This window comes from Somniosus microcephalus, chromosome 25 (assembly GCF_052327205.1).
Source record: "Somniosus microcephalus isolate GS21.2 chromosome 25, FLI_Smic_1.0, whole genome shotgun sequence".
Taxonomy (NCBI): domain Eukaryota; kingdom Metazoa; phylum Chordata; class Chondrichthyes; order Squaliformes; family Somniosidae; genus Somniosus; species Somniosus microcephalus.
In genome coordinates, this window is record NC_141011.1 from 13,019,497 (window position 1) to 13,045,168 (window position 25,672).

The 25,672-nt window shown below is 47.4% G+C and overlaps 1 protein-coding gene across 2 annotated transcripts in view; it reads left to right on the forward strand.

Moving 5' to 3' along the window:
* The window catches only part of nphp4 (nephronophthisis 4), a 517,372-nt gene that overhangs the window by 444,499 nt on the left and 47,201 nt on the right, over positions 1-25,672 (forward strand). For both annotated transcript variants that reach the window (XM_085966844.1, XM_085966846.1), the window contains exons 17-18: positions 20,644-20,772; positions 24,432-24,634. In XM_085966844.1, coding sequence (XP_085822970.1) covers positions 20,644-20,772; positions 24,432-24,634 — 332 coding nt within the window. The remainder of the gene's footprint in view (positions 1-20,643; positions 20,773-24,431; positions 24,635-25,672) is intronic.

Below are 25,672 nucleotides of genomic sequence, written 5' to 3' on the forward strand. Positions count from 1 at the left end.
ATTCTACCAGTTACATCCTCAAAAAATTCCAGTAGATTAGTCAAGCATGATTTACCTTTTGTAAATCCATGTTGACTTTGTCCGATCCTGTCGCTGTTTTCCAAGTGCTCTGCTATTACTTCTTTTATAATGGACTCTAGCATTTTCCCCACTACCGAAGTCAGGCTTACCGGTGTATAATTTCCTGTTTTCTCTCTACCACCTTTTTAAAATAGTGGGGTTACATTTGCTGCGCTCCAATCCATGGGAACTGTTCCGGAGTCTATAGAATTTTGGAAGATGACCAGCAATGCATCTACTATTTCAAGGGCCACTTCCTTAAGTACCCTAGGATGTAGATTATCAGACCCTGCGGATTTATCGGCCTTCAATCTCGTCAATTTCCCTAACACCATTTCCCTACAAATACTGATTTCATTCAATTCCTCCCTCTCATTAGACCCTATGTTCCCCGACATCTCTGGGAGGTTATTTGTTTCCTCCTTTGTGAAGACAGAACCAAAGTATGTATTTAATTGGTCAGCCATTTCTTTGTTCCCCATTATAAATTCCCCTGATTCTGACTGCAAGGGACTTACGTTTGACTTCACCAATCTTTTTCTCTTCACATATGTATGGAAGCTTTTACAGTCAATTTTTATGTTCCCTGCAGTTTTACTCTCATTCTATTTTCCCCCTCTTAATTAATCCCTTTGTCCTCCTTTGCTGAATCCAAAACTGCTCCCAATCCTCAGGTTTGCTGCTTTTTCTGGCCAATTTATATGTCCTCTCCTTGGATCTTATGCTATCCCTAATTTCCCTCGTTAGCCACGGTTGAGTCTCCTTTTTTGTTTTATTTTTATGCCAAACAGGGATGAACAAATTCTTTAGTTCATCCATGCGATCTTTAAATGTTTGCTATTGCCTATCCACCATTAACCCTTTGAGTAACGCTCCCCAATCCATCGTAGCCAACTCGCGCCTCATACCATCGTAGTTTCCTTTAATTAAATTCAGGACCCTAGTCTCTGAGTCAACGACTTCACTCTCCATCTTAATGAAGAATTCTATCATATTATGATCGCTCCTCCCCAAGGGGCCTCGCACAACAAGATTGCTAATTAATCCTTTCTCATTACATAATACCCAGTCTAAGATGGCTTGATCTCTAGTTGGTTCCTCGACATATTGGTCCTGGAAACCATCCTGTATACACTCTAGTAATTCCTCCTCCACAGTATTGTTACTAATTTGGTTAGCCCAATCTATATGTAGATTAAAGTCACCCATGATAACTCCAATTTCCCATTTAATGCCATCCCCAACCTCAGCTTTACTGTTTGGGGGTCTGTATACAACTCCCACTAACGTTTTCTGCCCCTTGGTATTTCTCAGCTCTACCCATACAGATTCCACATCATCAGAGCTAATATCCTTCCTTACTATTGTGTTAATCTCCTCTTTAACCAGCAATGCTACCCCACCTCCTTTTCCTTTTTGCCTGTCCTTCCTGAATATTGAATACCCCTGGATGTTGAATTCCCAGCCTTGGTCACCCTGGAGCCATATCTCCATAGTCCCAATTATATCATATTCGTTTACATCTATTTGCGCAGCTAATTCATCCACCTTATTACGAATGCTCCTTGCATTAAGACACAAAGCCTTCAGGCATGTTTTTTTTAACACTCTTAGTCCTTTAAGAATTATTATTTACAGTAGCCCTGTTTGATTTACTCCCTTGATTTCTCTGCCTTCCACTTTTGCTTTTCTCCTTCCTGTCTTTTCTATCCTTGCTTCCCTTTACTCTGTCTCCCTGCACAGGTTCCCAACCCCCTGCCATTTTAGTTTAAACCCTCCCCAACAGCAGTAGCAAACACTCCCCCTAGGACATCAGTCCCGGTCCCGCCCAGGTACAAACCATCCAGTTTGTACTGGTCCCACCTCCCCCAGAACCGGTTCCAATGTCCCAGGAATTTGAATCCCTCCCCCCCCCCCCCCCCCGAGATTACTACCTTTGAGGTCCTATTTTTTAATTTACCTCCTAACTCCCTATATTCAGCTTTTAGGACCTCATCCCGTTGCTTACCTATATCGTTGGTACCTATATGCACCACGACAACTGGCTGTTCACCCTCCCCCTCCAGAATGCCCTGCAGCCACCCCGAGACATCCCTGACCCTTACACCAGGGAGGCAACATAACATCCTGGAGTCTGGTTTGCGGCCGCAGAAACGCCTATCTATTCCTCTTACAATAGAATCCCCTATCACTATAGCTCTCTCACTCTTTTTCCTCCTGTCCTGTGCAGCAGAACCACCCATGGTGCCAGGTAGTTGGCTGCTGCTGCCTTCCCCCGATAAGCCATCTCCCTCAACAATATCCAAAGTTGTATATCTGTTTGAGAGGGGGATGGCCACAGGGGACCCCTGCACTACCTGCCTGCGCCTACTACTCTGCCCGGCGGTCACCCATTCCCTTCCTGCCTCTGCAGCCTTTACCTGCTGTGTGACCAACTCATTAAACATGCTATCCACGATGTCCTCAGCATCGCGAATGCTCCAGTATGTATCCATTCGCAGCTCCAGCACCACAATGCGGTCTGCCAGTTGCTGCAGCTGGATACACTTCCTGCACGCATGGTCGTCAGGGACACAGGAAGTGTCCCTGATTTCCCACATAGTGCAGGAGGAGCATGCCACGGGGCCTAGCTGTGCTGCCATGACTTACCCTTTCATTAATTTAAATTAAATTAACTCAAATCAATACCACTAATTACACTATAATTAAATGATATACTATGAGGCTAGTGGTGCTGTTGATAGGATGTAGCATTTGAAAATGAACTCACCTTGACAACTCGTGTAAGATCGTTAAACTTCTCCCTGCACTGAATCCATGTTCTTGGAGCTACACTCCTGGCATTGACCTCCGCCACTACTTGACCTCACTGCCTCCTGAGCATCTGTCTGGAGGGCCTCCAGCCCCCCTGCGGACATAGGATATGTCTCCTTCTCTCCATATCTTGCGCCAAGGTCTCCAGTGCATTGTCAGAAAATCTTGATGCACACTCTCTTGCATGTTCAGCCATTCCTCAAAGTATCAGATTCAGTTTTCAAATGACCCCCACCAGTTCTTGCAGCCACAATGCACCTCCTCTTTAAGAGGTGCAGGCTGCCTTTAAGTAGCGCTAGCCACTCGCGATATCAGGCCCCCCTGCTGACATGTGCAGCCAATGAACAGTGTGGGTAGCACTGGCTGCACACAGCAATCATGGAAATCAGCAGGCAGCACCAATTCAACATCCTTCCTGCAGCTCAATGAATGGGCGCAGGCAAATCATGAACTGCGAACCCCATGCCCTTCTTCAGAGGTTATCCAGTTTAACCCCTCATGTACCTCTGGACCTCCATTCACAACCTGCCCAGCTGTAGGATGTTGGCTCACTTGGAATTCATTGCTGTTCCTTCTCTACTTCTCCACAAAAAAGAGGCAAGGGACTGATACTCGGAGGCAGTGTTATCTCAGCTTCTATACAGCAAGTGAAATCAGAATCATATTAATGCTCTAGTTTTATTTTTTCTTCCATCTCCTGTGGGGAAATGCTTGGCCTACAGTGTAGCATTGGAAGAAGCCTGGAAATAGGCCACTCTCTGGGCTGTGAACTGGAGGCAACCTAAACTGAGGGATGAAAATACATTCTAAAATGCAAGGAGAGTCGCAGACTGGAATGTGTTTTCTCCCATGATTAATGAACTGTTTCTGTGCTGAACAACTGTGTTCTCTCATGAATGCTGAAAAAATTGAATACTCTTAGGGATGCTTGGCATTGTAGTTGAATAGCACACTGTCCTTTGATCTGCTTCGAATCCAGCCCAGTCTGGCTGGATGAAAGTCTGATCTCTCTACCAGCATGAAATAAAAGTTTAAAGCAGGCTCAACATTCTTCCTAACGGATGCAATCTGTCAGGAAAATCGCATTCTTACTCGGGAGGTCATAAGGTGTAAAAGATGGAAAGAAAAGTTAAGTGATGGATTGCCCTGAGGTTGAGGTGAGATACATTGTTGGAGCAATGCAGCTTTACTCTGCGTCTAATGGGGCCTGTGTAACCAACCTGGGAGTGCTTGATGCTGAAACACGCTGTTAATATGTTCTGTTCCCAGCACTGAGATAGCTCACCTCAAAGAGCACAAACATTCACAGGGGAACAAAATGCTCAATAACTGTGTTACAAGCAAAATTGATCCCACTAAGAATAATGGATAAGCCTAGTCTCCTGCTGTGTGTAGCTTTGATGTTCTGTTTATATTTGTTCTTCAAAAACTTTGGCTGCCAGTGCTGAGGTAGCCACCTTGGTTCTGCAGCAGGTGACAAAAAGGAATGTGCACGAGGCCCTCCCGCCCTTCCCTGGTGGCTGGGGAGGGTCTTCACAGGGCACTGACGGTGAACCTGCACTGCTGCCATGTACAGATGAGCTTAGCACTTAAAGCTGCCATAGCAGCCACAGGATCCCAGCCAGTGCAGTCAGAATTACTAAGACGTTCACCTCTTAGCATGGCTCTAGATGCTATTAAAGTGAGGGAAGGGTGGAAATTGGAAGCAAAGTGAATTAACTTTTCTAGTTCAGGGCGAGAGCAGGAAACGGCACCGATACAGTCATCGATGTACCAGAAAAAGAGGTGAGGGAGGGGACCTGAGTAGGACTGGAACAAAGAATGTTCCACATATCCCATGAAAAGGCAGGTATAGCTAGGGCCCATGCGGGTTCCCATAGCAACACCTTTAATTTGGAGGAAGTGAGTGGAGTTGAACAACTTCTCCTCTGACTCATTCACTTTACTTCCAATTTCCACCCTTCCCTCACCTTCACATGGTCCATCTCCGACTCTTCTCTTCCCTTCCTTGATTTCTCTGTCTCCATTTCTGGCGATCGACTATCGACAAACATCCAGTACAAGCCCACTGACTCCCACAGCTACCTGGACTACACTTCCTCCCACCCCGCTTCCATTCTCCCAGTTTCTCCTTCTCCGCTGCGTCTGTTCTGACGATGCCTCCTTCCATACAAAGTGCTTCCGACATGTCTTCCTTTTTCCTCAAATGAGGATTCCCCTCTACTGTGGTTGACACGGCCCTTGACTGTGTCCGTTCCATTTCCCGCACTTCTGCTCTCACCCCTTCCCCTCCCTCCCAGAACCATGATAGGGTTCCCCTTGTCCCCACCCCACCAGCTTCCACATTCAACGGATCATCCTCCGCCATTTCCGCCACCTCCAACGTGGTCCCACCACCAAACGCATCTTCCCCTCACCTCCCCTTTCAACATTCCGAAGGGACCGCTCCCTCCGTGACACCCTGGTCCACTCCTCAATCACCCCTAACAGCCCTTCCCCTTCGCCCGGCACCTTCCCGTGCAAGCGCAGGAGATGCAACACCTGCCCTTTTACCTCATCCCTTTCCACTGTCCAGGGCCCCAAACACCCCTTCCAGGTGAAATAGCGATTTACTTGTACTTCTTGCAATTTAGTATACTGTATTTGCTGCTCACGATACGGTCTCCTCTACATTGGGGAGACCAAACGCAGATTGGGCGACCGCTTTGCGGAACACCTCCGTTCAGTCCGTAAGGTTGACCCTGAGCTTCCGGTCGCCTGTCACTTTAATTCTCCGCTTCACTCCCACTCTGATCTCTCTGTCCTCGGCCTCTTACATTGTTCCAATGAAGCTCAACGTAAGCTCAAGGAACGGCACCATATCTTTCGATTAGGCACTTGACAGCCTTCTGCACTCAACATTGAGTTCAACAATTTCAAACTATAACCCCTGCTCCCATTCTTCAGGCTGTATGGTTTTGCCATCCCTATTTGCAACATTTTATCTTTCCTGCCTCTTACCATAGCACAGACTGTTCCTTCAATTCCTTCTTCCACTCCCCCCCTCCGTCCCCACTCCACCCCTCCCTCCCCACTCCACCCCTCCCTCCCCCCTTCTCCCCCCTCCCCCCCTTCTCCCCCCTCCCCCCCTTCTCCCCCCTCCCTCCCTCCCTCCTTCTCCCCCCTCCCTCCCTCCCCCCTTCTCCCCCCTCCCCCCTTCTCCCCCTCCCCTCCCTCCCCCTCCCCCTCCCCCCTCCCCCTGCCCCCCTCCGCCCCCTCAACCCCCTTCCCCCCACTCCCGCCCCCCGCTCCCCCCCCCACTCCCTGTCTCTGCGCCTGCTTAATATCTGTTACGTCTCCAGCTTTTTCCAGTTCTGTTGAAGGGTCCCAGACCTGAAACGTTAACTCTGTTTCTCTCTCCATGGATGTTGCTTGGCCTGCTGAGTGTTTCCAGCATTTTGTGTTGTTATTTCAGATTTCCAGCATCCGCAGTATTTTGCTATTGGAACCACTCACAATTGCCTGTCTATTGGAATCTGAACGAAACCAGTTCTAGTATCGAAGTCAGCCTATTAGAGCTGAGCTGAGTGACTATTACCTGCTATTGGTACTTGCCTCTGAGTCAGAAAATCATTGGTTCAAGTCGAATTCCAGAGACATGAGCATATAATCTAGGCTGACACTTCAGTGCAGTACTGAGGGAGTGCTGCACTGTCAGAGGTACTTTCAGATCAGATATTAAACTGATGCTCCACTTGCCCTCTCAGGAGGACGTAAACGATCCCATGGCACTATTTTAAAGAAGAGCAGGGGAGTTCTCCCCGGTGTCCTAGCCAACATTTATCCCTCAACCAACATCACCAAAAAACTGATTTTTTGGTCATTCTTCAAAATAATGCCATGGAATCTTTTGCAGCCTCATTATAATATTTAAAGTGCCTACCTGCCTCCGTCCACTCACACGTCCTGCCTCCATTAAAACTGTAAGTGGGTGAGTTGGGGGTCGGGATTCAGAATTCTAACATTTTAAACTCCCACCCGACCCAAGCTTGCCCATTTTCTGGGGTTAAAATTCCCTCCTATATGTCGAGGAACCAACTAGGGAACAGGCTATTTGAGACCTAGTATTCTGTAATGAGACAGAGTTCATTAGTAATCTTGTAATAAAGGATCTTCTGGGGAAGAGTGATCATAATATGTTAGAATTTCATATTAAGTTTGAGAATGATGTGGTTAAGTCCGAAACTGGGGTCTTTAATTTAAACAAAGCCAATTACCGAGGTATGAGGGGCGAGTTGGCTGAGGTAGATTGGGAAATTAGATTAAAAGATATGACGGTAGATAAGCAATGGCAAACATTTAAAGAAATAATTCATAATTCTCAACAAATATACATTCCCTTGAGGAATAAAAACTCCATTGGAAATGTGGTACAGCTGTGGCTAACTAGAGAAGTTAAGGATAGCATTAGATTAAAAGAAGAAGCTTACAATGTTGCCTAAAAGAGTAGTAAGCCAGACGATTGGAAGGGTTTTAAAAATCAGCAAAGGATGATTAAGAAATTGATGAAGAGGGAAACAATAGAATATGAGAGTAAACTATTAAAAAATATAAAAACAGATTTTAAGAGCTTTTATAAATCTGTAAAAAAGAAGAGATTAGTGAAAGTAAACGTGGGTCCCTTAGAGGCAGAGGCAGGAGAAATTGTAATGGGGAATAATGAAATGGCAGAGACGCTAAACAAATATTTTGTGTCTGCCTTCACAGTAGAAGACACAAAGAACATACCAGAAATTGTGGGGAACCAAGAGTCTAATGAGAGTGAGGAACTTAAATAAATTAATATTAGTAAGGAAAAGGTACCGGAGAAATTAATGGGATAAAAAGCCTACAAACCCCCTAGACCTGATGGCTTACACCCTAGGGTTTTAAAAGGCTGCAGAGATAGTGGATGCATTGGTTTTGATCTTCCAGAATTCCCTAGGTTCTAGAACGGTACCCGTGGATTCGAAGGTAGCAGATAAATGGGCCATTTTTGGGATGGCAGGGTATAACTCGTGGAGTGCCGCAAGGATTAGTGCTTGGGCCTCAGCCATTTACAATCTATATCAATGACTTAGATGAGGGGTCAGAGTTTGCTGATGATACAAAGCTGGGTGGGAAAATAAGCTGCAAGGAACACCTAAAGAGGCTGGAAAGTGATATAGACTGGTTAAGTGATTGGGCAAGAAGATGGCAGGACAAGTGTAATGTGGAGAAGTGTGAAATTATCCACTTTGGTAGGAAGAATGGAAAAGCGGAATATTTTTTTAAAGTTGAGAGACCAGTAAATGTTGGTATTCAGAGTTTTGGGTGTTCTTGTACACGAATCACAGAAAGTTAACATGCAGGTACAGCAAGCAATTAGGAAGGCAAATGGTATGTTAGCCTTTATTGTAAGGGGGTTGGAGTATAAGAGTAAGGAAGTCTTGCTGCAATTATATAGGGCTTTGGTGAGACCACACCTGGAGTATGGCGTACATTTTCTGGTCTCCTTACCTAAGGAAGGGTATACTTGCCTTAGAGAGGGTGCAACAAAGGTTCACTAGATTGATTCCTGGGATGAGAGGGCTGAACAATGAGGAGAGATTGGGTAGAATGGGCCGATATTCTTGGTGTTCAGAAGAATGAGAGGTGATCTCATTGAAACGTATAAAATTCTTAGGTGGCTTGACAGGGTAGATGCTGAGAGGTTGTTTCCCCTTGCTGGACAATCTAGAACTCGTGGTCATAGTCTCAGGATAAGGGGTCTGCTATTTAGGACTGAGATGAGGAGAAATTTCTTCACTCAGAGGGTGGTGAATCTTTGGAATTCTCTACCCCAGAGGGCTGTGGAGGCTCAGTTGTTGAGTATATTCAAGACTCTGATCGATAGATTTTTGGGCACTAAGGGAATCAAGGGATTTGGGGATAGGGCAGGAAAGTGGAGTTGGTGTTGAGTGTTGAGTGTTGAGTGTTGGTGTTCAGCCATGATCTTAGTGAATGGTGGGGCAAGCTTGATGGGCCATATGACCTACTCTTGCTCCTATTTCTTATGTTCTTATTATCACATTGCTGTTTGTGGGAGCTTGCTTTGTGCAATTTGGCTGCTGGGTTTCCTACATTACAATGCTGACTACATTTCAAAAGCACTTCAAGGCCACAGCCTTCTCCATCCATTGGACTTCTTGAGTTTGTAAAAGGCATTATATAAATCCATGTCTGTCTTTTCAGTGAGTTGGAGATCACGCTATTTTATAGTTACAGAAGTGCACTACCATCTAGCACCCAATGCATTATAATATAGTTGACCGAATGAGGAATTGCTTATGGGCAATTTAAAAATGCTATTTTCCTGTAACTGTGTGGTAGTGACTCACTTTTCTCATGGTACTGTCTGTATCAATCTGTCCGACTAATTTCTGATTGTCTATCTCATTCTTTCTGTAATTCCCTCTTATAGTCTGTCTTCTTTTTCTTCTGTTTGTCATCATTGTCTGTATGGCTCTCACACTTGATGCTTTATAGACTTATCAGTATCTATCATATCATTTCTAAGGCCTGAGGTATAAAATAATTGAAATCATAGAATCATACAGCACAGAAGGAGGCCATTCAACCCATCGTGACCGTGTCGGCTCTTTGAAAGAGCTATCCAATTAATCCCACCCCCCTGCTCTTTCCCTGTAGCCCTGCAATTTTTCCCCTTCAAACATTTATCCAATTTCCTTTTGAAAGTTACTATTGAATCTGCTCCCACTGCCCTTTCAGGCAGTGCATTGCAGATCACAACAACTCGCTGCATAAAAAAATTCTCCTCATCTCCCCTCTGGGTTTTTTGCCAATTATCTTAAATCTGTGTCCTCTAGTTACTGTGCCTCCTGCCAGTGGAAACAGTTTCTCTTTATCTACTCTGTCAAAACACCTCATAATTTTGAACACCTCTATTAAATCGGCTTTTCACCTTCTTTGATCTAAGACTCCTGGGAGTGCCTCTAATGGAGTCCGGGTTATTAATGAGGTGCTATTTATTTTCAGATACAAATCCATTTAACCTGATATAATCTGCATAAAAGTTTTTTATTGCAGCGAGGATTCCTTTTAATCTGTTGACCTTTTCATCGTTTAAGCGTTTGACTGGGAATGTTTCAATTGACATGTACACGTTCCCAATAAGAGGGAGTTACCGCTTCAGTCTCGGGTAAGGAGATGGCTTTGCTCAGGCCCCTGCAGGTTGGTCGCTTGATGTGTCTAAAGGCTTTTAGAGAAAAGAAACAAAAATATGAAAGCAAAAGGTTCTCCTTCAAGGGTACGCCAATCCTCCAGATCCAACTCATCTGTCCATTGGAACGAGCTGAGGGCACTTTGGCTCAATCTGCTTTGGTCTAATGTCACACTCGTTTTGTGTGATAACTCAGCCAAACAATGGAAGGAATTTAGCCTTGCTGAGTGGGGTTCTTGTAGATCCCCGATTTTCATCGCTCCAACATTGGCGGCCGTGCCTTCAGCCCTAAACTCTGGAATTCCCTCCCTAAACCTCTCCGCCTCTACATCTCTCTTTCCTCCTTTAAGATGTTTCTTAACTCCTACCTCTTTGATCAAGTCCTGTCCTAATATCTGCTTATTGGCTTCGTCTCAAATTTTGTCTGATAACACTCCTGTGAAGCGTCTTGGGATGTTTTACTACATTTAAGGTGCTATATAAATGCAAGTTGTTGTTGTTGTACTCTTCTCATTCCATAACTCCACCCTGTAACCGGGCTTGTGCAGCAGTGAGACAGAACCCTTGGACCTGTGCTGCGTGGTCATCCTTCCACTATCAAAGACGCCATGGAGCACCATGGAACAATGCCTCACAGTGTAAAGGAAGCTTTGATTAGTCCCAGACTTTAAAGGTTAATATGACCCAGGTCCTGCAATATTAGTGTGTGTATCAGGCAGGAGGGGGCAATAAGGATCAGGTGGGGGAGGGAGATCCAGATCATCAGCTGGGGGGAGCTACCAACCGATCAAGATATACACAGATACCAACAGTCAGATACCAGCTCCTCCATCACTTACACACAGTCTGCCCCACTCTCAGATACCAGCTCCTCCATCACCCACACACAGACTGTCCCACTCTCCAATACCAGCTCCTCCATCACTTACACACAGCCTGTCCCACTCTCCAATACCAGCTCCTCCATCACCCACACACAGACTGTCCCACTCTCCAATACCAGCTCCTCCATCACTTACACACAGCCTGTCCCACTCTCCAATACCAGCTCCTCCATCACCCACACACAGACTGTCCCACTCACCGATACCAGCTCCTCCATCACCCACACACAGACTGTCCCACTCTCCAATACCAGCTCCTCCATCACCCACACACAGCCTGTCCCACTCTCAGATACCAGCTCCTCCATCACTTACACACAGACTGTCCCACTCTCAGATACCAGCTCCTCCATCACCCACACACAGACTGTCCCACTCTCCAATACCAGCTCCTCCATCACTTACACACAGTCTGCCCCACTCTCAGATACCAGCTCCTCCATCACCCACAAACAGCCTGTCCCACTCTCAGATACCAGCTCCTCCATCACTCACACACACAGCCTGTCCCACTCTCAGATACCAGCTCCTCCATCACCCACACACAGACTGTCCCACTCTCCAATACCAGCTCCTCCATCACACACACAGACTGTCCCACTCTCTAATACCAGCTCATAGAATCATCGAATAGTACAGCACAGGAGGCCATTCAGCCCATCGAGTCTGTGCCGGCTCTTTCGAAGAGCATTCCAGTTAGCCCCACTACCCCGCTCTTCACCCAGATCCCTGCAATTTTTTCTCCTTCAATTATTTATATTTATTTATATTTTTAATGGTCATTCTCACGCTGCTGTTTGTGGGGCCTTGCTGTGCGCAACTTGGCTGCTGCGTTTCCCTACATTATAACAGCGACTACACTTCAAAAAGTACTTCATTGTCTGTACAGCACTTTGGGGCATCCTGAGGTCATGAAAGGCACTTTAGACATTAAAGTATTTCTTTCTTCTAGTACTTAATTAAATACCTTTGCCTGCATCTTAAGATTGCTGATAGGTTGAGATACTTTTTGAGGCCCTCGAATTTCTGTTGCCACCCGATTGCAACATTCCCCTTAATTCGACCCCATCCCTCATCACCCACACACAGTCAGTCCCACTCTCCAATACCAGCTCCTCCATCACTTACACACAGCCTGTCCCACTCTCAGATACCAGCTCCTCCATCACCCACACACAGACTGCCCCACTCTCAGATACCAGCTCCTCCATCACTTACACACAGCCTGTCCCACTCTCAGATACCAGCTCCTCCATCACTTACGCACAGCCTGTCCCACTCTCAGATACCAGCTCCTCCATCACCCACACACAGCCTGTCCCACTCTCAGATACCAGCTCCTCCATCACTTACACACAGACTGCCCCACTCTCAGATACCAGCTCCTCCATCACCCACACACAGCCTGTCCCACTCTCAGATACCAGCTCCTCCATCACCCACACACAGCCTGTCCCACTCTCCGATACCAGCTCCTCCATCACCCACACACAGCCTGTCCCACTCTCAGATACCAGCTCCCCCATCACCCACACACTGCCTGTCCCACTCTCAGATACCAGCTCCTCCATCACCCACACACAGCCTGTCCCACTCTCAGATACTGTAAAGTATGTGTCTATACTTAATCCAATAATGAAGAGATAGCTTGGAAGATTCAACGTAGGTCTTTACTTAATACCAGCAGGCGGGAACTGAGGGGAAATCAGTACCCACAGTACTATTTATACCCCTATGGCCAGGGGTGGTACTACGGTATCACTACGCCCTACAAAGTAGTGCTGCCCTGGCCATAGGTTTAAAGCAACATACATATTACATACACAACGTTCCTCCCCTTTTAATTAAAACGTACCCGTGCAATTAAGTCAATGGATGCCCCATAACTAGGGCTAATAACATTTGGTGACACAATCTACATAACATATTTACATCAAGAGTTGTCTACTTATATATATATATGAGCAGAAACAGGTTATAGATTCAGTCTCTGAGGAGGCCTCCTGTCTCGACTAGGATAACGTCTTTCTCTAGTCGGTCTCGGTGTAGGCGGCGGTACTTCCGTCACCCCTTCATCGCTGGACTCGTCGGTGTCTGATGGCACATCCTGTGCCGTGGAGATCACTGGAGTGCTGAACTCCTCGCAATCCTGAGACCTCTGTAACGACGAGCTGGGCCGTGATTCCGCTGTAACAATGTGCTGAGACGTTTGAGGTAGTGAATCAGTTGGGTTTCTGGACTCCACAAGTTGATCAGCATGTCGTCTGATTATGCCTTCCCCTGTCTCAACTGTGTACATCAAGGGTCCCTGGCGGGCCTTTATCGTACCAGCCCGCCACTTTTCCTTCTTATAATCACGGGCCAACACTTGCTGCCCCACCTCGAAGCTCCGTGTCTGTCTGTCAGGAGCCCTACGAAATACTCGGTTTTCCACATCTCTCCGAATGTTTGGTTTGAGCAATTCAAGGCGAGACCTTAACCTTCTATTAAAGAACATGACGGCGGGGGCCTGGTTGGTCACCGTATGTGCAGCATTACAGTATGCGAATAGGAAGTTGTCCACCTTGTGTTGTAGTGGCAACCTTTCCTCTCCCATCGCCTTGATGGCCTTTTCAAAAGTCTGTACAAATCGCTCTGCCAGCCCATTTGTAGCCGGGTGATATGGCGCGGACGTATAATGTCGCACTCCATTCCTTTTTAGGAATGCTTGACATTCTTCTGCCACAAATTGTGGCCCATTGTCCGAACAGACTTGCTCGGGCACCCCGTTTCGGGCAAAAATGGTCCTTAAGACTGCAACCGTCTTTTCGGCTGTCGTTGATGACATCTTTATGACCTCCGGCCATTTTGAATGGGCGTCCACTACAATAAGGAACATCGCATCCATGAAGGGGCCAGCAAAGTCCACGTGGATCCTTTGCCACGGCGTTGAGGGCCACTCCCACGGATGTAGTGTGGCTTGTGGTGGTACGTTCTGTACCATCTGGCATTCTTGGCACGCTTTTGCTACTTCCTCAATGTCCCTGTCAATGCCGGGCCACCAGACGTAGGCTCTGGCGAGGCTTTTCATTTTGACACCCCCCAGATGACCTTCGTGTAAGTCCTGCAACACTTTATGTTGTAATTTTTGAGGGACCACTACCCTGGCTCCGCACATCAATGTGCCCCGGCAGACGGACAACTGGTCCTTCCTTGCCGAAAATGCCGGCAATGATGCGTCACCCTGCGCCGGCCAGCCTTTCACGGTTAATTCGTACACCCTTGCCAATGTCGGGTCATTCCGTGTTTCCCGCTCGATACATTGGCTGGTGATGGGCAAGTGTTCCATAACAGCTGTATGATATATTTCCACGGGGTCCTGTACTATCTCTTCGATCTCGGTAGGCAAGGGTAGCTGCGACAGGCCATCCGCATTGCCATGCTGTTTGGTACCCTTATATTCGATAAGGTACTGGTGTGCTCCTAAGAACAGTGACCATCTCTGTAGCCTTTGGGCCGTCATCAGGGGCACCCCTTTTGTTGGATTGAATATCGACACCAACGGTTGATGATCCGTCAGTAGTGTGAAACATTGCCCATGCAGGTAGTGGTGGAATTTTTTTACACCCCACACCAGACTGAGGGCCTCCCTGTCGATTTGCGCATAGTTTCTTTCGGCTGTAGTTAACGACCTTGAGGCAAATGCTATTGGCCTCTCCGTCCCGTTGGGAAATTTGTGTGACAACACTGCCCCTATACCGTACGGGGAGGCGTCACATGCCAACCTCATTGGCATTTTTGGGTCAAAGTGTGCTAGCACTTCCTTTGATGTGATGAGTTGTTTACCCTTTTTAAAAGCAGCCTCACACGCTTCGTCCCAATTCCAGGAGACTCCCTTTTGCAGCAATGAATTTAGTGGATGTAAAATGGACGATAAGTTGGGGAGGAACTTATGGTAATAGTTTATAAGGCCTAAGAATGATCGTAACTGAGATACATTCTCAGGGGGCGGGGCCTTCACTACTGCCTCGATCTTTTCCGGGGACTTATGCAGGCCTTCCTTATCTATAATGTGACCACAGTATGAGATACGTTCCTGGAAAAACTCACATTTCTGCTTGTTCGCTCTGAGTCCGTATTGTTGTAACCGCAGAAGTACTCGCTCCAGGTTAGTGAGGTGGTCGTTATCCGTTTGTCCTGTCACCAGGATGTCATCCAGGTAGCATTGCATTCCTGGAATGCCCTGTAGGACCTGTTCCATGGTCCTCTGCCATATTGCCGGGGCGGACGCCACACCAAATACCAGGCGATTGTACTGGTACAATCCCTTGTGTGTGTTAATCGTTAGGAGCTTTTTCGAGTCCTGCTCCACCTCCATCTGTAAATAAGCTTGACAAAGGTCAATCTTCGTAAAGTGTCTACCCCCAGCTAACGATGCGAATATGTCCTCTATCCGCGGCAGCGGATACTGTACCGTGTGCAGGACTGGGTTAATAGTTATCTTAAAATCCCCACAAATGCGAACCTTCTTTGGTTCCCCCGGTGTGTTATTTGCAGATTTCTTTATAACTGGGACGATGGGCGTGGCCCACTCGCTCCACTCAATCTTTGTAAGGACACCTGCACTCTCTAAGGCGTCCTGTTCTGCTTCCACCGCTGGCCGAATGGCATAAGGCACCGGTCTGGCCTTACAAAACTTGGGGTTTGCGTCTTGAGCAATAGTTATTTTTGCTCTAATGTCCTTTAAGGTCCCCAGCCCTTGTTGGAACACCTCTGGCGTTTTTGCCAATAGTTTCGACAGCCTGCTTGTCATGGTTGCATCATCCGTGGTGGTCTCTACTTTTAACTCGTGTATCGACTTCCAGTCGAAGTTGATTTTTCTTATCCATTCCCTACCCAAAAGTGGTGGTCCACCGTTTGGTAGGACGTATAAATAAAGTCCTGGCACTTTCCTGCCGTTGTATTTAACTGTTACTTGCATTTTTCCCTTCGGGTAAACTTTTTGTCCCATATATGTTTTTAATTTAATTTCCGTATCCTTTAAGGGAATGCTTTTGAACAGCCTGTTATAATCTTGTTCATTAATTACTGATAGGGCTGAACCCGTGTCCAGCTCCATATTAACTTCGACGCCTGCTACCGTCATTTTAACCCACATTGTGCTGTGGTTCTCTGTTTTGTCTACACCATATAACTTGAGACATCCTAGACCTTTAGGCTCTGCTTTTGTGCCTTCCTGTGACTCGCCTGAGCTACTGTCAGACATCTTATATATTTTTGTCCTTGTCTTGGTACTGCTCGGATTGCCCCCATGATTGGGTTTCGTACCAGACCGACAAACTTTCGCTATGTGCCCCTTTTTCCCACACTGCCGGCATATTTTATCATGAAACCAACAATTACTTTGGTCGTGGGTGGTTTTGCCACAACGGTAGCATTTACCTTTGTGAAATGTCACCTCATGGGTGTCATAGCCGGTTGTGTTTTGTCGTATTTGAGCCGCACCCTGTGCTGCTGCTTCGTGGTCCGATGCTATTTCAATCGCCTGATCTAGGCTGAGCTGTTTCTTGGCTAGCAACCGTTTATGTGTATTCTCATTTAACATGCCACAGACAAATCTGTCTCTGATCGCGTCCGTCAATATGGCTCCAAACTAGCAATGTTTGGACAACCTTCTGAGCTCAGCTAAATATGTTGCCTGCGACTCATCATTCCTTTGGTCGCGTCTGTAGAAGCGGTACCTTTCCGCTATAAATGGTGGCTTAGGGTTTAAATGTTCCCTTAACGTATCAACAATTTGGGCGTACGTTTTGTCCGCTGGCTTTTCTGGAGTAAGAAGATTCCTCAGCAGCCCGTATGTTTTTGCCCCCATAAAATTTAATAAGGTTGCTACCTTTTGGTCATCTTCCACCTTGTTTACTATGCAATAAAGTTCATGCCTTTCGATATAGGCCTCCCATTCTTCTGTGTCCTCCACAAATGGTGCCAACCACCCTTCTTTAGACATTTTAACTGCTGAAGAGAAAAAAAAACTTTGAAGAGAAAAAACTTTTCCCCTTTTGTCCACTAGATGGCGTGCTAGTCCTCGTGGTTCCGTTTGTTCCCCGATCGCTTTCCCCTTTGTCCACTAGATGGCGTTTTTTTTTTTGGAAAAAAAAAACTTTTCCCTTTTGTCCACTAGATGGCGTGCTAGTCCTCGTGGCTCCGATTATTCCCCAGCTCGCCTGCCCGTTCCTTGCAGCACCCGTTCCCCGGGAAGGATTTCAGTTACCTGGCCCTGGGTGGACTTTTGCCCCGTGGCTGGAGCGCCCCTCTCTGTTGCTGCTGCTCCTCTCGTACCTGGAGTGTTGGGTGATTTCCTTTGGTCGCCGCTGGGCTCTGCACCTCTCGTACCTGGAGAGCTGGTCGATTTCCTTTGGTTGCCGCTGGGCTCTGCACCTCTCGTACCTGGAGAGCTGGTCGATTTCCTTTGGTCGCCGCTGGGCTCTGCACCTCTCGTACCTGGAGAGCTGGTCGATTTCCTTTGGTCGCCGCTGGGCTCTGCACCTCTCGTACCTGGAGAGCTGGTCGATTTCCTTTGGTCGACGCTGGACCCTGCAGGCTGGCTGGTAAGAAGCGTCTCTCCTTCGCTCTCTGTACTGCTGCCGTTGCTTTGTTGCACCGTGTACTGGTGAGTTTGAACGTTACTCGTCGCCAGTGTAAAGTATGTGTCTATACTTAATCCAATAATGAAGAGACAGCTTGGAAGATTCAACGTAGGTCTTTACTTAATACCAGCAGGCGGGAACTGAGGGGAAATCAGTACCCACAGTACTATTTATACCCCTATGGCCAGGGGTGGTACTACGGTATCACTACGCCCTACAAAGTAGTGCTGCCCTGGCCATAGGTTTAAAGCAACATACATATTACATACACAACAGATACCAGCTCCTCCATCACCCACACACAGTTTGTCCCACTCTCAGATACCAGCTCCTCCATCACCCACACACAGCCTGTCCCACTCTCAGATACCAGCTCCTCCATCACCCACACACAGCCTGTCCCACTCTCAGATACCAGCTCCTCCATCACCCACACACAGCCTGTCCCACTCTCAGATACCAGCTCCTCCATCACCCACACACAGCCTGTTCCACTCTCAGATACCAACTCCTCCATCACCCACAAACACAGCCTGTCCCACTCTCAGATACCAGCTCCTCCATCACCCACACACAGCCTGTTCCACTCTCAGATACCAGCTCCTCCATCACCCACACACACAGTCTGTCCCACTCTCAGATAGCAGCTCCTCCATCACCCACACACAGCCTGTCCCACTCTCAGATACCAGCTCCTCCATCACCCACACACAGTCTGTCCCACTCTCAGATACCAGCTCCTCCATCACTTACACACAGTCTGTCCCACTCTCAGATACCAGCTCCTCCATCACACGCACACAGACTGTCCCACTCTCAGATACCAGCTCCTCCATCACCCACACACAGCCTGTCCCACTCTCAGATACCAGCTCCTCCATCACCCACACACAGTCTGTCCCACTCTCCGATACCAGCTCCTCCATCACTCACACACACAGCCTGTCCCACTCACCGATACCAGCTCCTCCATCACCCACACACAGCCTGTCCCACTCTCCGATACCAGCTCCTGCATCACCCACACAGTCTATCCCACTCTCAGATACCAGCTCCTCCATCACCCAGACACAGCATGACCCACTCTCCGATACCAGCTCCTCCATCACCCAGACACAGCATGTCCCATTCTCAGATACCAGCTCCTTCATCAGTTACACACAGTCTATCCCACTCTCCGATACCAGCTCCTCCACACTGTCTGTCCCACTCTACAATACCAGCTCCTCTATCACCCACACACAGCCTGGCCCACTCTCCGATACCAGCTCCTCCATCACCCACACACATAGTCTGTCCCACTCTCCGATACCAGCTCCTCCATCACCCACACATAGCCTGTCCCACTCTCAGATATGCAGGAGGCTGGGATTCAATATAAAGCTGGTTGGAGGTTGAAGCATGGGGAGACTGTCGGAGAGGCAGTGTAACAGAAACAGTTGAGAGGGAAGGTTGGGGCTGAGGGCCAGGCCTGGAAGCTGTAGCAGAAAAGAAGCAAGGTGGGATTGGAGCATAGGTCGGAGCGGACGGAGCAGGTTGTGGTCTTGAAGTGAATGAGTGATGTAAGATTAGAGTTTCAACAATGAGAAAAACCATACTTTGCCATTTTATCAGATTGCATTGAGGCCAGTATCTGTAAAGTGCTGTACATACTCAGCTGGCAGATCTGTCGTACCACTGACAACACCTTGCAGTGGATTGGCCTTTCCTCAGCTAGAGAAAAGCTCTTCAAACAGCTTCTGTTCTAAGTAGTTAATTTTTAAGGTTACGACAACAGGGGCGGGCTTGTCTACTTTTGCCTCGCTCTAAAAAGTCTCAGCACTAAGTTTAAAAAGTTCCCAGGCGGTGGGACCTTTGTAAGCTTGTTTTCCACCAGGCTGGAGTGGCACCATACCAGGTACAAAGCCCAAATGTTGTGGGACTACCTACAAGAGGTGGTCTCAAAACTCTTTCTCCCGTTTGCTTAGGAGTCAGGCCACTGAACTGATGCCTAAGTTATATTGCCACTTTCATGTCGATACGCATACAAAACTATTTCACATCAACACAGAAGTGGAAGTAAAATGATAGCCTTAGTGCAAAATAATCTCATTGAAGATTTATTCAAATAGAAAATCTTACACACGAAAACAAGATTAAAAATTTTCTATTTTGCCTGAATGCTCAGAAAGTTTTCCGCAAGGACTCGATATTATGGAATCCTTGCAGTTTTCGTGCTGGAAGAAGTGCCTCAGGCTGTGGTACTGGGGTTATTTTTTTCTCAGTTGGTTGTATGGGTGTAACAGTAGGCTGAGGTACAAACTATGTCTCTCTCATCTGGCTCAGGTCTTGGCCTCTCCAAAATCAGGCATAAGTACCTGCATGAAGGCCAGCTCAGGCTTCTCACATAGGCACAGGCCTTCGATGGAAAACATCGTTCGAGGCATTTACAGAAAATCGCACCCCTGAGTGTCAATAAGCAGCTTAATTGTGAGGGCATCACAGTCCAGATCCTTTCCACTGTCCACACGTGTGCTTTCCAGGGGCTCGCCAGATAGCAATCAGAAGCAGTAACTGACATGAATCTTGTCATTCATGTGGAAATGACATGAAATGATACTGGGCGGCCTGCTGGTGGCGCTGTCCAGGGAGTGTATAAATACTCCGGCATGGGCCCAGCTTGCTCAGGACATTCTTTAACAGGAACTAGTGAAGGACACAACTAGACCTCCATGTTGAAAAACAGTTGATTAAAGCCTTGTTTAATACTCAGACCAAGTGCCGAGTAGTTTTCTTACGTCAGTAACCCAGGCTGATTTTTCTCCCTCGCTTAGCATTGGCTTACAATTGTAGCATCCTTACTGCCCCTGGCTAAGCTGGCCCAGAGCAAAGTTTGAACCTGGGAACGTCCTGTTCTGTGCGGCTAAGTACCACATCGAGAATGGAATGCAGTTTTAAAATAAATAACCTATTTTTAACATAAAACAACAGTATTTCTCATAGTAATGTAACACGAGTTTGCAGGGTTTGGATACCATTGTCGTGAGTTTTGTTTCCATAGGTCACCAGTCTGAGCAGATAGTGAAGAGTTCTCTGCCTGCTCCTCAGTCAAGGATCATCGCCTCCCGTGACGGGACCAGTGGGTTTTCTGGCGGGAGCCTGTCTACCGAGAGTGCGAAGAGCCTCAGTGGTGAGTGTTGGATCAACTGTTAATCAATCTCCTTCCATCTACAGTTCACAAGGACACGCTTCGAGTAAGCATGAGACACTCGGTGCTGGAGTATACGGAACAGACTTTATTCATATATGGCACAGGTGATCAATCTATACTGTACAAAGAAGTAACTTTCGGTTTCTCTATCTTTTGAGCTCTCCAACTAATTCTGGAAAAACCATCCTCCTTTACACACTTCAGTTTGCCTACTTCAAAGGTTCATGGTACAGATAAGACCTCATTATTTATCTGTTCTTGGACCCTTTGAAGACTAGTTTTATTGACAATTATCTTCCTAAGCATCCCCTCTATATATCATAGTTAATTATCCCTCTGCCAATGAGAGATTGGGTCGATTGGGCTTATACTCGCTGGAGTTTAGAAGAATGAGAGGGGATCTCATTGAAACTTATAAAATTCTAACAGGACTAGACAGACTAGATGCAGGAAGGATGTTCCCGATGGCAGGGGAGTCCAGAACTGGGGTCACAGTCTAAGGATAAGGGGTAAGCCATTTAGGACTGAGATGAGGAGGAATTTCTTCACCCAGAGAGTGGTGAACCTGTGGAATTCTCTACCACAGAAGGCAGTTGAGGCCAATTCATTAAATATATTCAAGAAGGAGTTAGATATATTTCTTAAGGCTAAAGGGATCAAGGGATATGGGGAGAAGGCAGGGACCGGGTACTGAATTTGGATGATCAGCCATGATCTCATTAAATGGCGGAGCAGGCTCGAGGGGCCGAATGGCCTACTCCTGCTCCTATCTTCTATGTTTATTACACTAGCCACTAAAGTTAATCACTCATGGTTGATGTCGTCCCAGTCACTTTTTTCTGGTAAATAATGAGACATTTTGAGCAGAACATACGCCATTCTTCGATGGCATCCCGCAGTTACCCTGTTTATCTTGGAAAGCCTGTTGCTCCAACATACAAGGCAGTTTGATTATTAACCCTTAACTCTCCAAGATGCCCAACAGTGAGTGGATCATTTTATGTTTTGAGACCATTGTATATGTCGCCCTGGTCAGTGTCTTTACTCCAAGCACTTGCATGGGCAAAGGATGGTGGGCTGAAGCCATTACCATTTTTCCTGTAAGTACCACTTTAAGAGGCAGCGTCCTGGTCTGGGTGGTAATCACTTGTTGTACTCCAGAATACTGGGCGTAGGTTAAAGATGGCATGTCCACAATGCCCTCATCTCTCAGAAACATCTCACCATGCTTCATATACAGTTAATTGCTTTGAAGTGTTTTGAAGTGACTAATAATATGGACAAACGTAGCAGCCATTTTGCACACAACAGGATCCCACAAACAGGAGTGAGATGAATGATCAACTTGTCTGTGTTTGGTTATGGGACAACTGAAGGTCAGGGAGAATTGCACGCCTCTTCAAAAATTGTCATGGGATCTTTCACGGCCCCCTGACAGACAAACAGGGCCTTGCTTTAATATCTATTCTAGGAATCACTCTCTCTCTCACTTGCTCTCTCTCTCTCCCCCTCTCTCCTTCTCCCTCTACCTTTCACTCGCTCTCTCTCTCACACACATTCGCGCGCTCTCACTCTTTCACACACAAACACACACTCTCTCTCGCACCCACTCTCTCGGGGACACACACTTTCTCTATCTCTGCCCCTCACATACACACACTGTCTCTCTCTCACTCTCCCTCATATACACACACCGTGTCTCTCTCTCGCTCCGTCACACACACACTCACTCTCTTCCCCCCCTTCTACATGAACAGAAATCAAGCAGGTGCTATAAAGAGCGAGCGAGTCATTCCCCCAGGTAATTGCCCAGGCAGCAAAGTTATAAATTACCCTCCATTACTGCTGAAATGGCTCAGTTTGCCTGAGCTATGTTCAGTGTTCCTGAATCTCGCTCGGATACCTCACTGACCCGATCCCTAATGTTAGGCCAGCATGAATTGTCCATCCCTTCAGTGCACCTCTTAAAAGTTACTCGGTTATAAAGATTCCTGGGGAGTGATTTATATCCCCTGACTGGACTGACCTAATAACTCATGAGTAACAGTCTCCACTTGAGTTATAAATCATATACTTTATAATACTTTTGTACTTAATTTTAAACAAGTAACTCGATGAAATTAGGTAAAAATCAGAAAGCTCGGTTTAATGGTCCTTTGTGTATTGGTTCCTCCGGAGCTGAAAGTTGTGAAATGCAAATTTATGTGATGTGGGCTGAGAATGTTTAGGGGGAAAAATTGAGTCGCGCTCCCTTTGGGGCACTAACTTCGCCGCCCGAAAAAATTAGCTACTGGAAGCGCCCCGCCTCCCTCTTGGGGCGCTGCGAGGGAATATCGTGGCACGACGCGCCGCTGTATTGCAGGCCTTCCTCTCCTTCTTAACGGGGAGGGGTCTTGCGCAGCGCGACCCGGGGCCCAGCCGGGCCACCAGGGATCAGAGTGCCGGCAAAAGAGCCCGGCACTCAAGAGAAGTGCTGGGCTCATGGAGAACAGCGGGCACTCCATGGGGGGGCTGCAAAGGAGGCCTGATATGGCAACGGGGGCAGGTGCTGGCAGGCGGCCAGCAACAAAAATGGCCGCCCGGCACCTCGCCTTTTATTAGCGCCGCCCCGGCCGCAGGGAGGCCCCCCTGACCCCGTCGGACATAGTGTCGGGCAGTAAGTCAGAAGGCGCTACCAAAGATAGAGGCCGGGACGCGAGCGGGGTGCTGCACACGGCGGTGATGTCATTGCCAGCGGCGCAGCGCCGCGGGGCACTAACAGTTACCGCCATCGCTAACCTCCCGCTGAATTTCGCGGGAGGCGTTGGCGGCGCTGCGCCCGGGCGCTAGTTGCTTTGCACCCCATTAGCCCCCTTCTTAGGGAGGCGCAAAGCCACCGAATTTTTCCCCCTTAGGATTTAAATGTCCAAGTTTTCACAGGGGGAAGTAATTCCAGCAGTTCTAATATAATCTGACAATGCCAGTCGCATGAAAAGTATTGCATGGAAATTCACCTTCGTGATTGGTGTAACAGTTATAAGATACACAAGGCTGTTTGAGGTTCCCTCGTCTCATCAGCTGACCTATCTAACCTTGCAGACATTCCCTGGGTGCACCGATGATTTTGCCCCATCTGATGGGAAGCAGATATTGTGGGGGTGAATTTTCTCGGCGCTTTTCCCACTCCACCGCTGGAACTTCAGAGACAGTTCAGCGGAAACCCTGCTTATGCGTGTAAGCGGGATTCCCGCCAAACTTACTTCAAAGTTACGCCCGCAGAGCGGGAGAAGCCCCGCAGAAATTCACAACCAATCTCTTTTTACGTGGTCACAATTGGCCCTGATAATCCTTATCATCTTTCCCCCTTTTCATAGAATCAAACAGCACAGAAGGAGGCCATTTGGCCCATCGTGCCTGTATGTTGAAAGACCAATCCAATTAGTCTCACTCCCCTGCCCTTTCCCCGTAGCCCTGCAAATATTTCCTTTTCCAGTATTTATCCAATTCCCTTTTGAACGTTACTATTGAACCTGCTTCCACCGCCCTTTCAGGCAGCGCATTCCCGATCGCAACAACTCGCTGCGGAAAAGAAATGTCTCCTTGTCTCCGCTCTGGTTCTTCTGCCAATTATCTTGCAATTTGTTTTCTGTTCTGTTCAGCTCACAACTCACACAGAGCACAGCGAATGGTGGACCTGGACAGCGAACTGGCCTCGATCCTTTTTTCCAGAGCGAGACTTGACGGTTTTGGGCAACAGCTGGATAGTGAGACAGACACTGCTCGGAAACGGAAGCTGGACAGGATGATGGCTGTCCGACAGCTCGAGTCCGGCATCGATCTTAAGTCAAGGACCCACATTTCAGTAAGATGCACAGATTTAAGTTTCACCAACCAAAAAAAACATTCGTCTTAAAAGGAAATCTCAAGATTTTATTAAGAAAACACTCGGTAAAATGATTCGGCATTAAGGGACTCTTATAACTAAAAGGTGATTCCACGATCCAGCACTTCCGACGGGGAGCAACATCTCGGGGCATTGTGGGTGTGCAGCCGGTGATTTCCGTCCATTGCCCGTGCGGTGCGGCTGCAGTTTCCCAAGAGGTGCTCCCGACAAGTCGCGCTCCTCAACAGGAGGGCCGTGCTTATTATTTTTTCCTCTCTTTTTACCTTGGCCAGGTGGCCGAGCAGTCAAGAGATGTGCTATCAGTCTTGCATCTGGCCACTAGAAGCGTGCCTGCGACTTGCTACAGACGTTTAAAAACAAATTCCACAGTCTTCCCTCCCTCGCTATCTGGCAGCAGCTTTCTCCCAATGTCCCATTCTGGAAGCCCCACTGACGTTGTGCGAGATGCCACGTTTCACGACTGAGGGGCACCGTAGTTTGCACACCAGAGAAAGCCGTCATCAGAAATAACAACAGGAAACGCTGGAAAAACTCAGCAGGCCAGGCAGCATCGTTGGAGAGAGAAACAGAGTTAATGTTTCAGGTCGAAGACCCTTCGTCTGACGAAAGGTCATCGACCTGAAACGTTAACTCTGTTTCTCTCTCCACCGATGCTGCCTGGCCTGCTGAGTTTTTCCAGCGTTTCATGTTTTTATTTTGGATTTCCAGCAACCGCAGTATTTTGCTATCGTAAAGCCGTCATCAGGTTGCCTTCATCTGTATAATTGCACTTGGGAATGTGCATTGGAAGAGGGAAAATTCCCTGCCTCACATCCAAAGTGTCCAACATACTTCTCGAGTTTTAATGGGCCAGCCTATCCTGATTGGCACAAATACCTTATTCACGAAAGAAGCAGGCAAATGCCATTTAATGCTGGCTGAATTCTTTCTATTTCTCATTTATATGCTGCCCCTCGGCGACATCATCCAAATACCAAGGGCTGGATTTTACCAGCT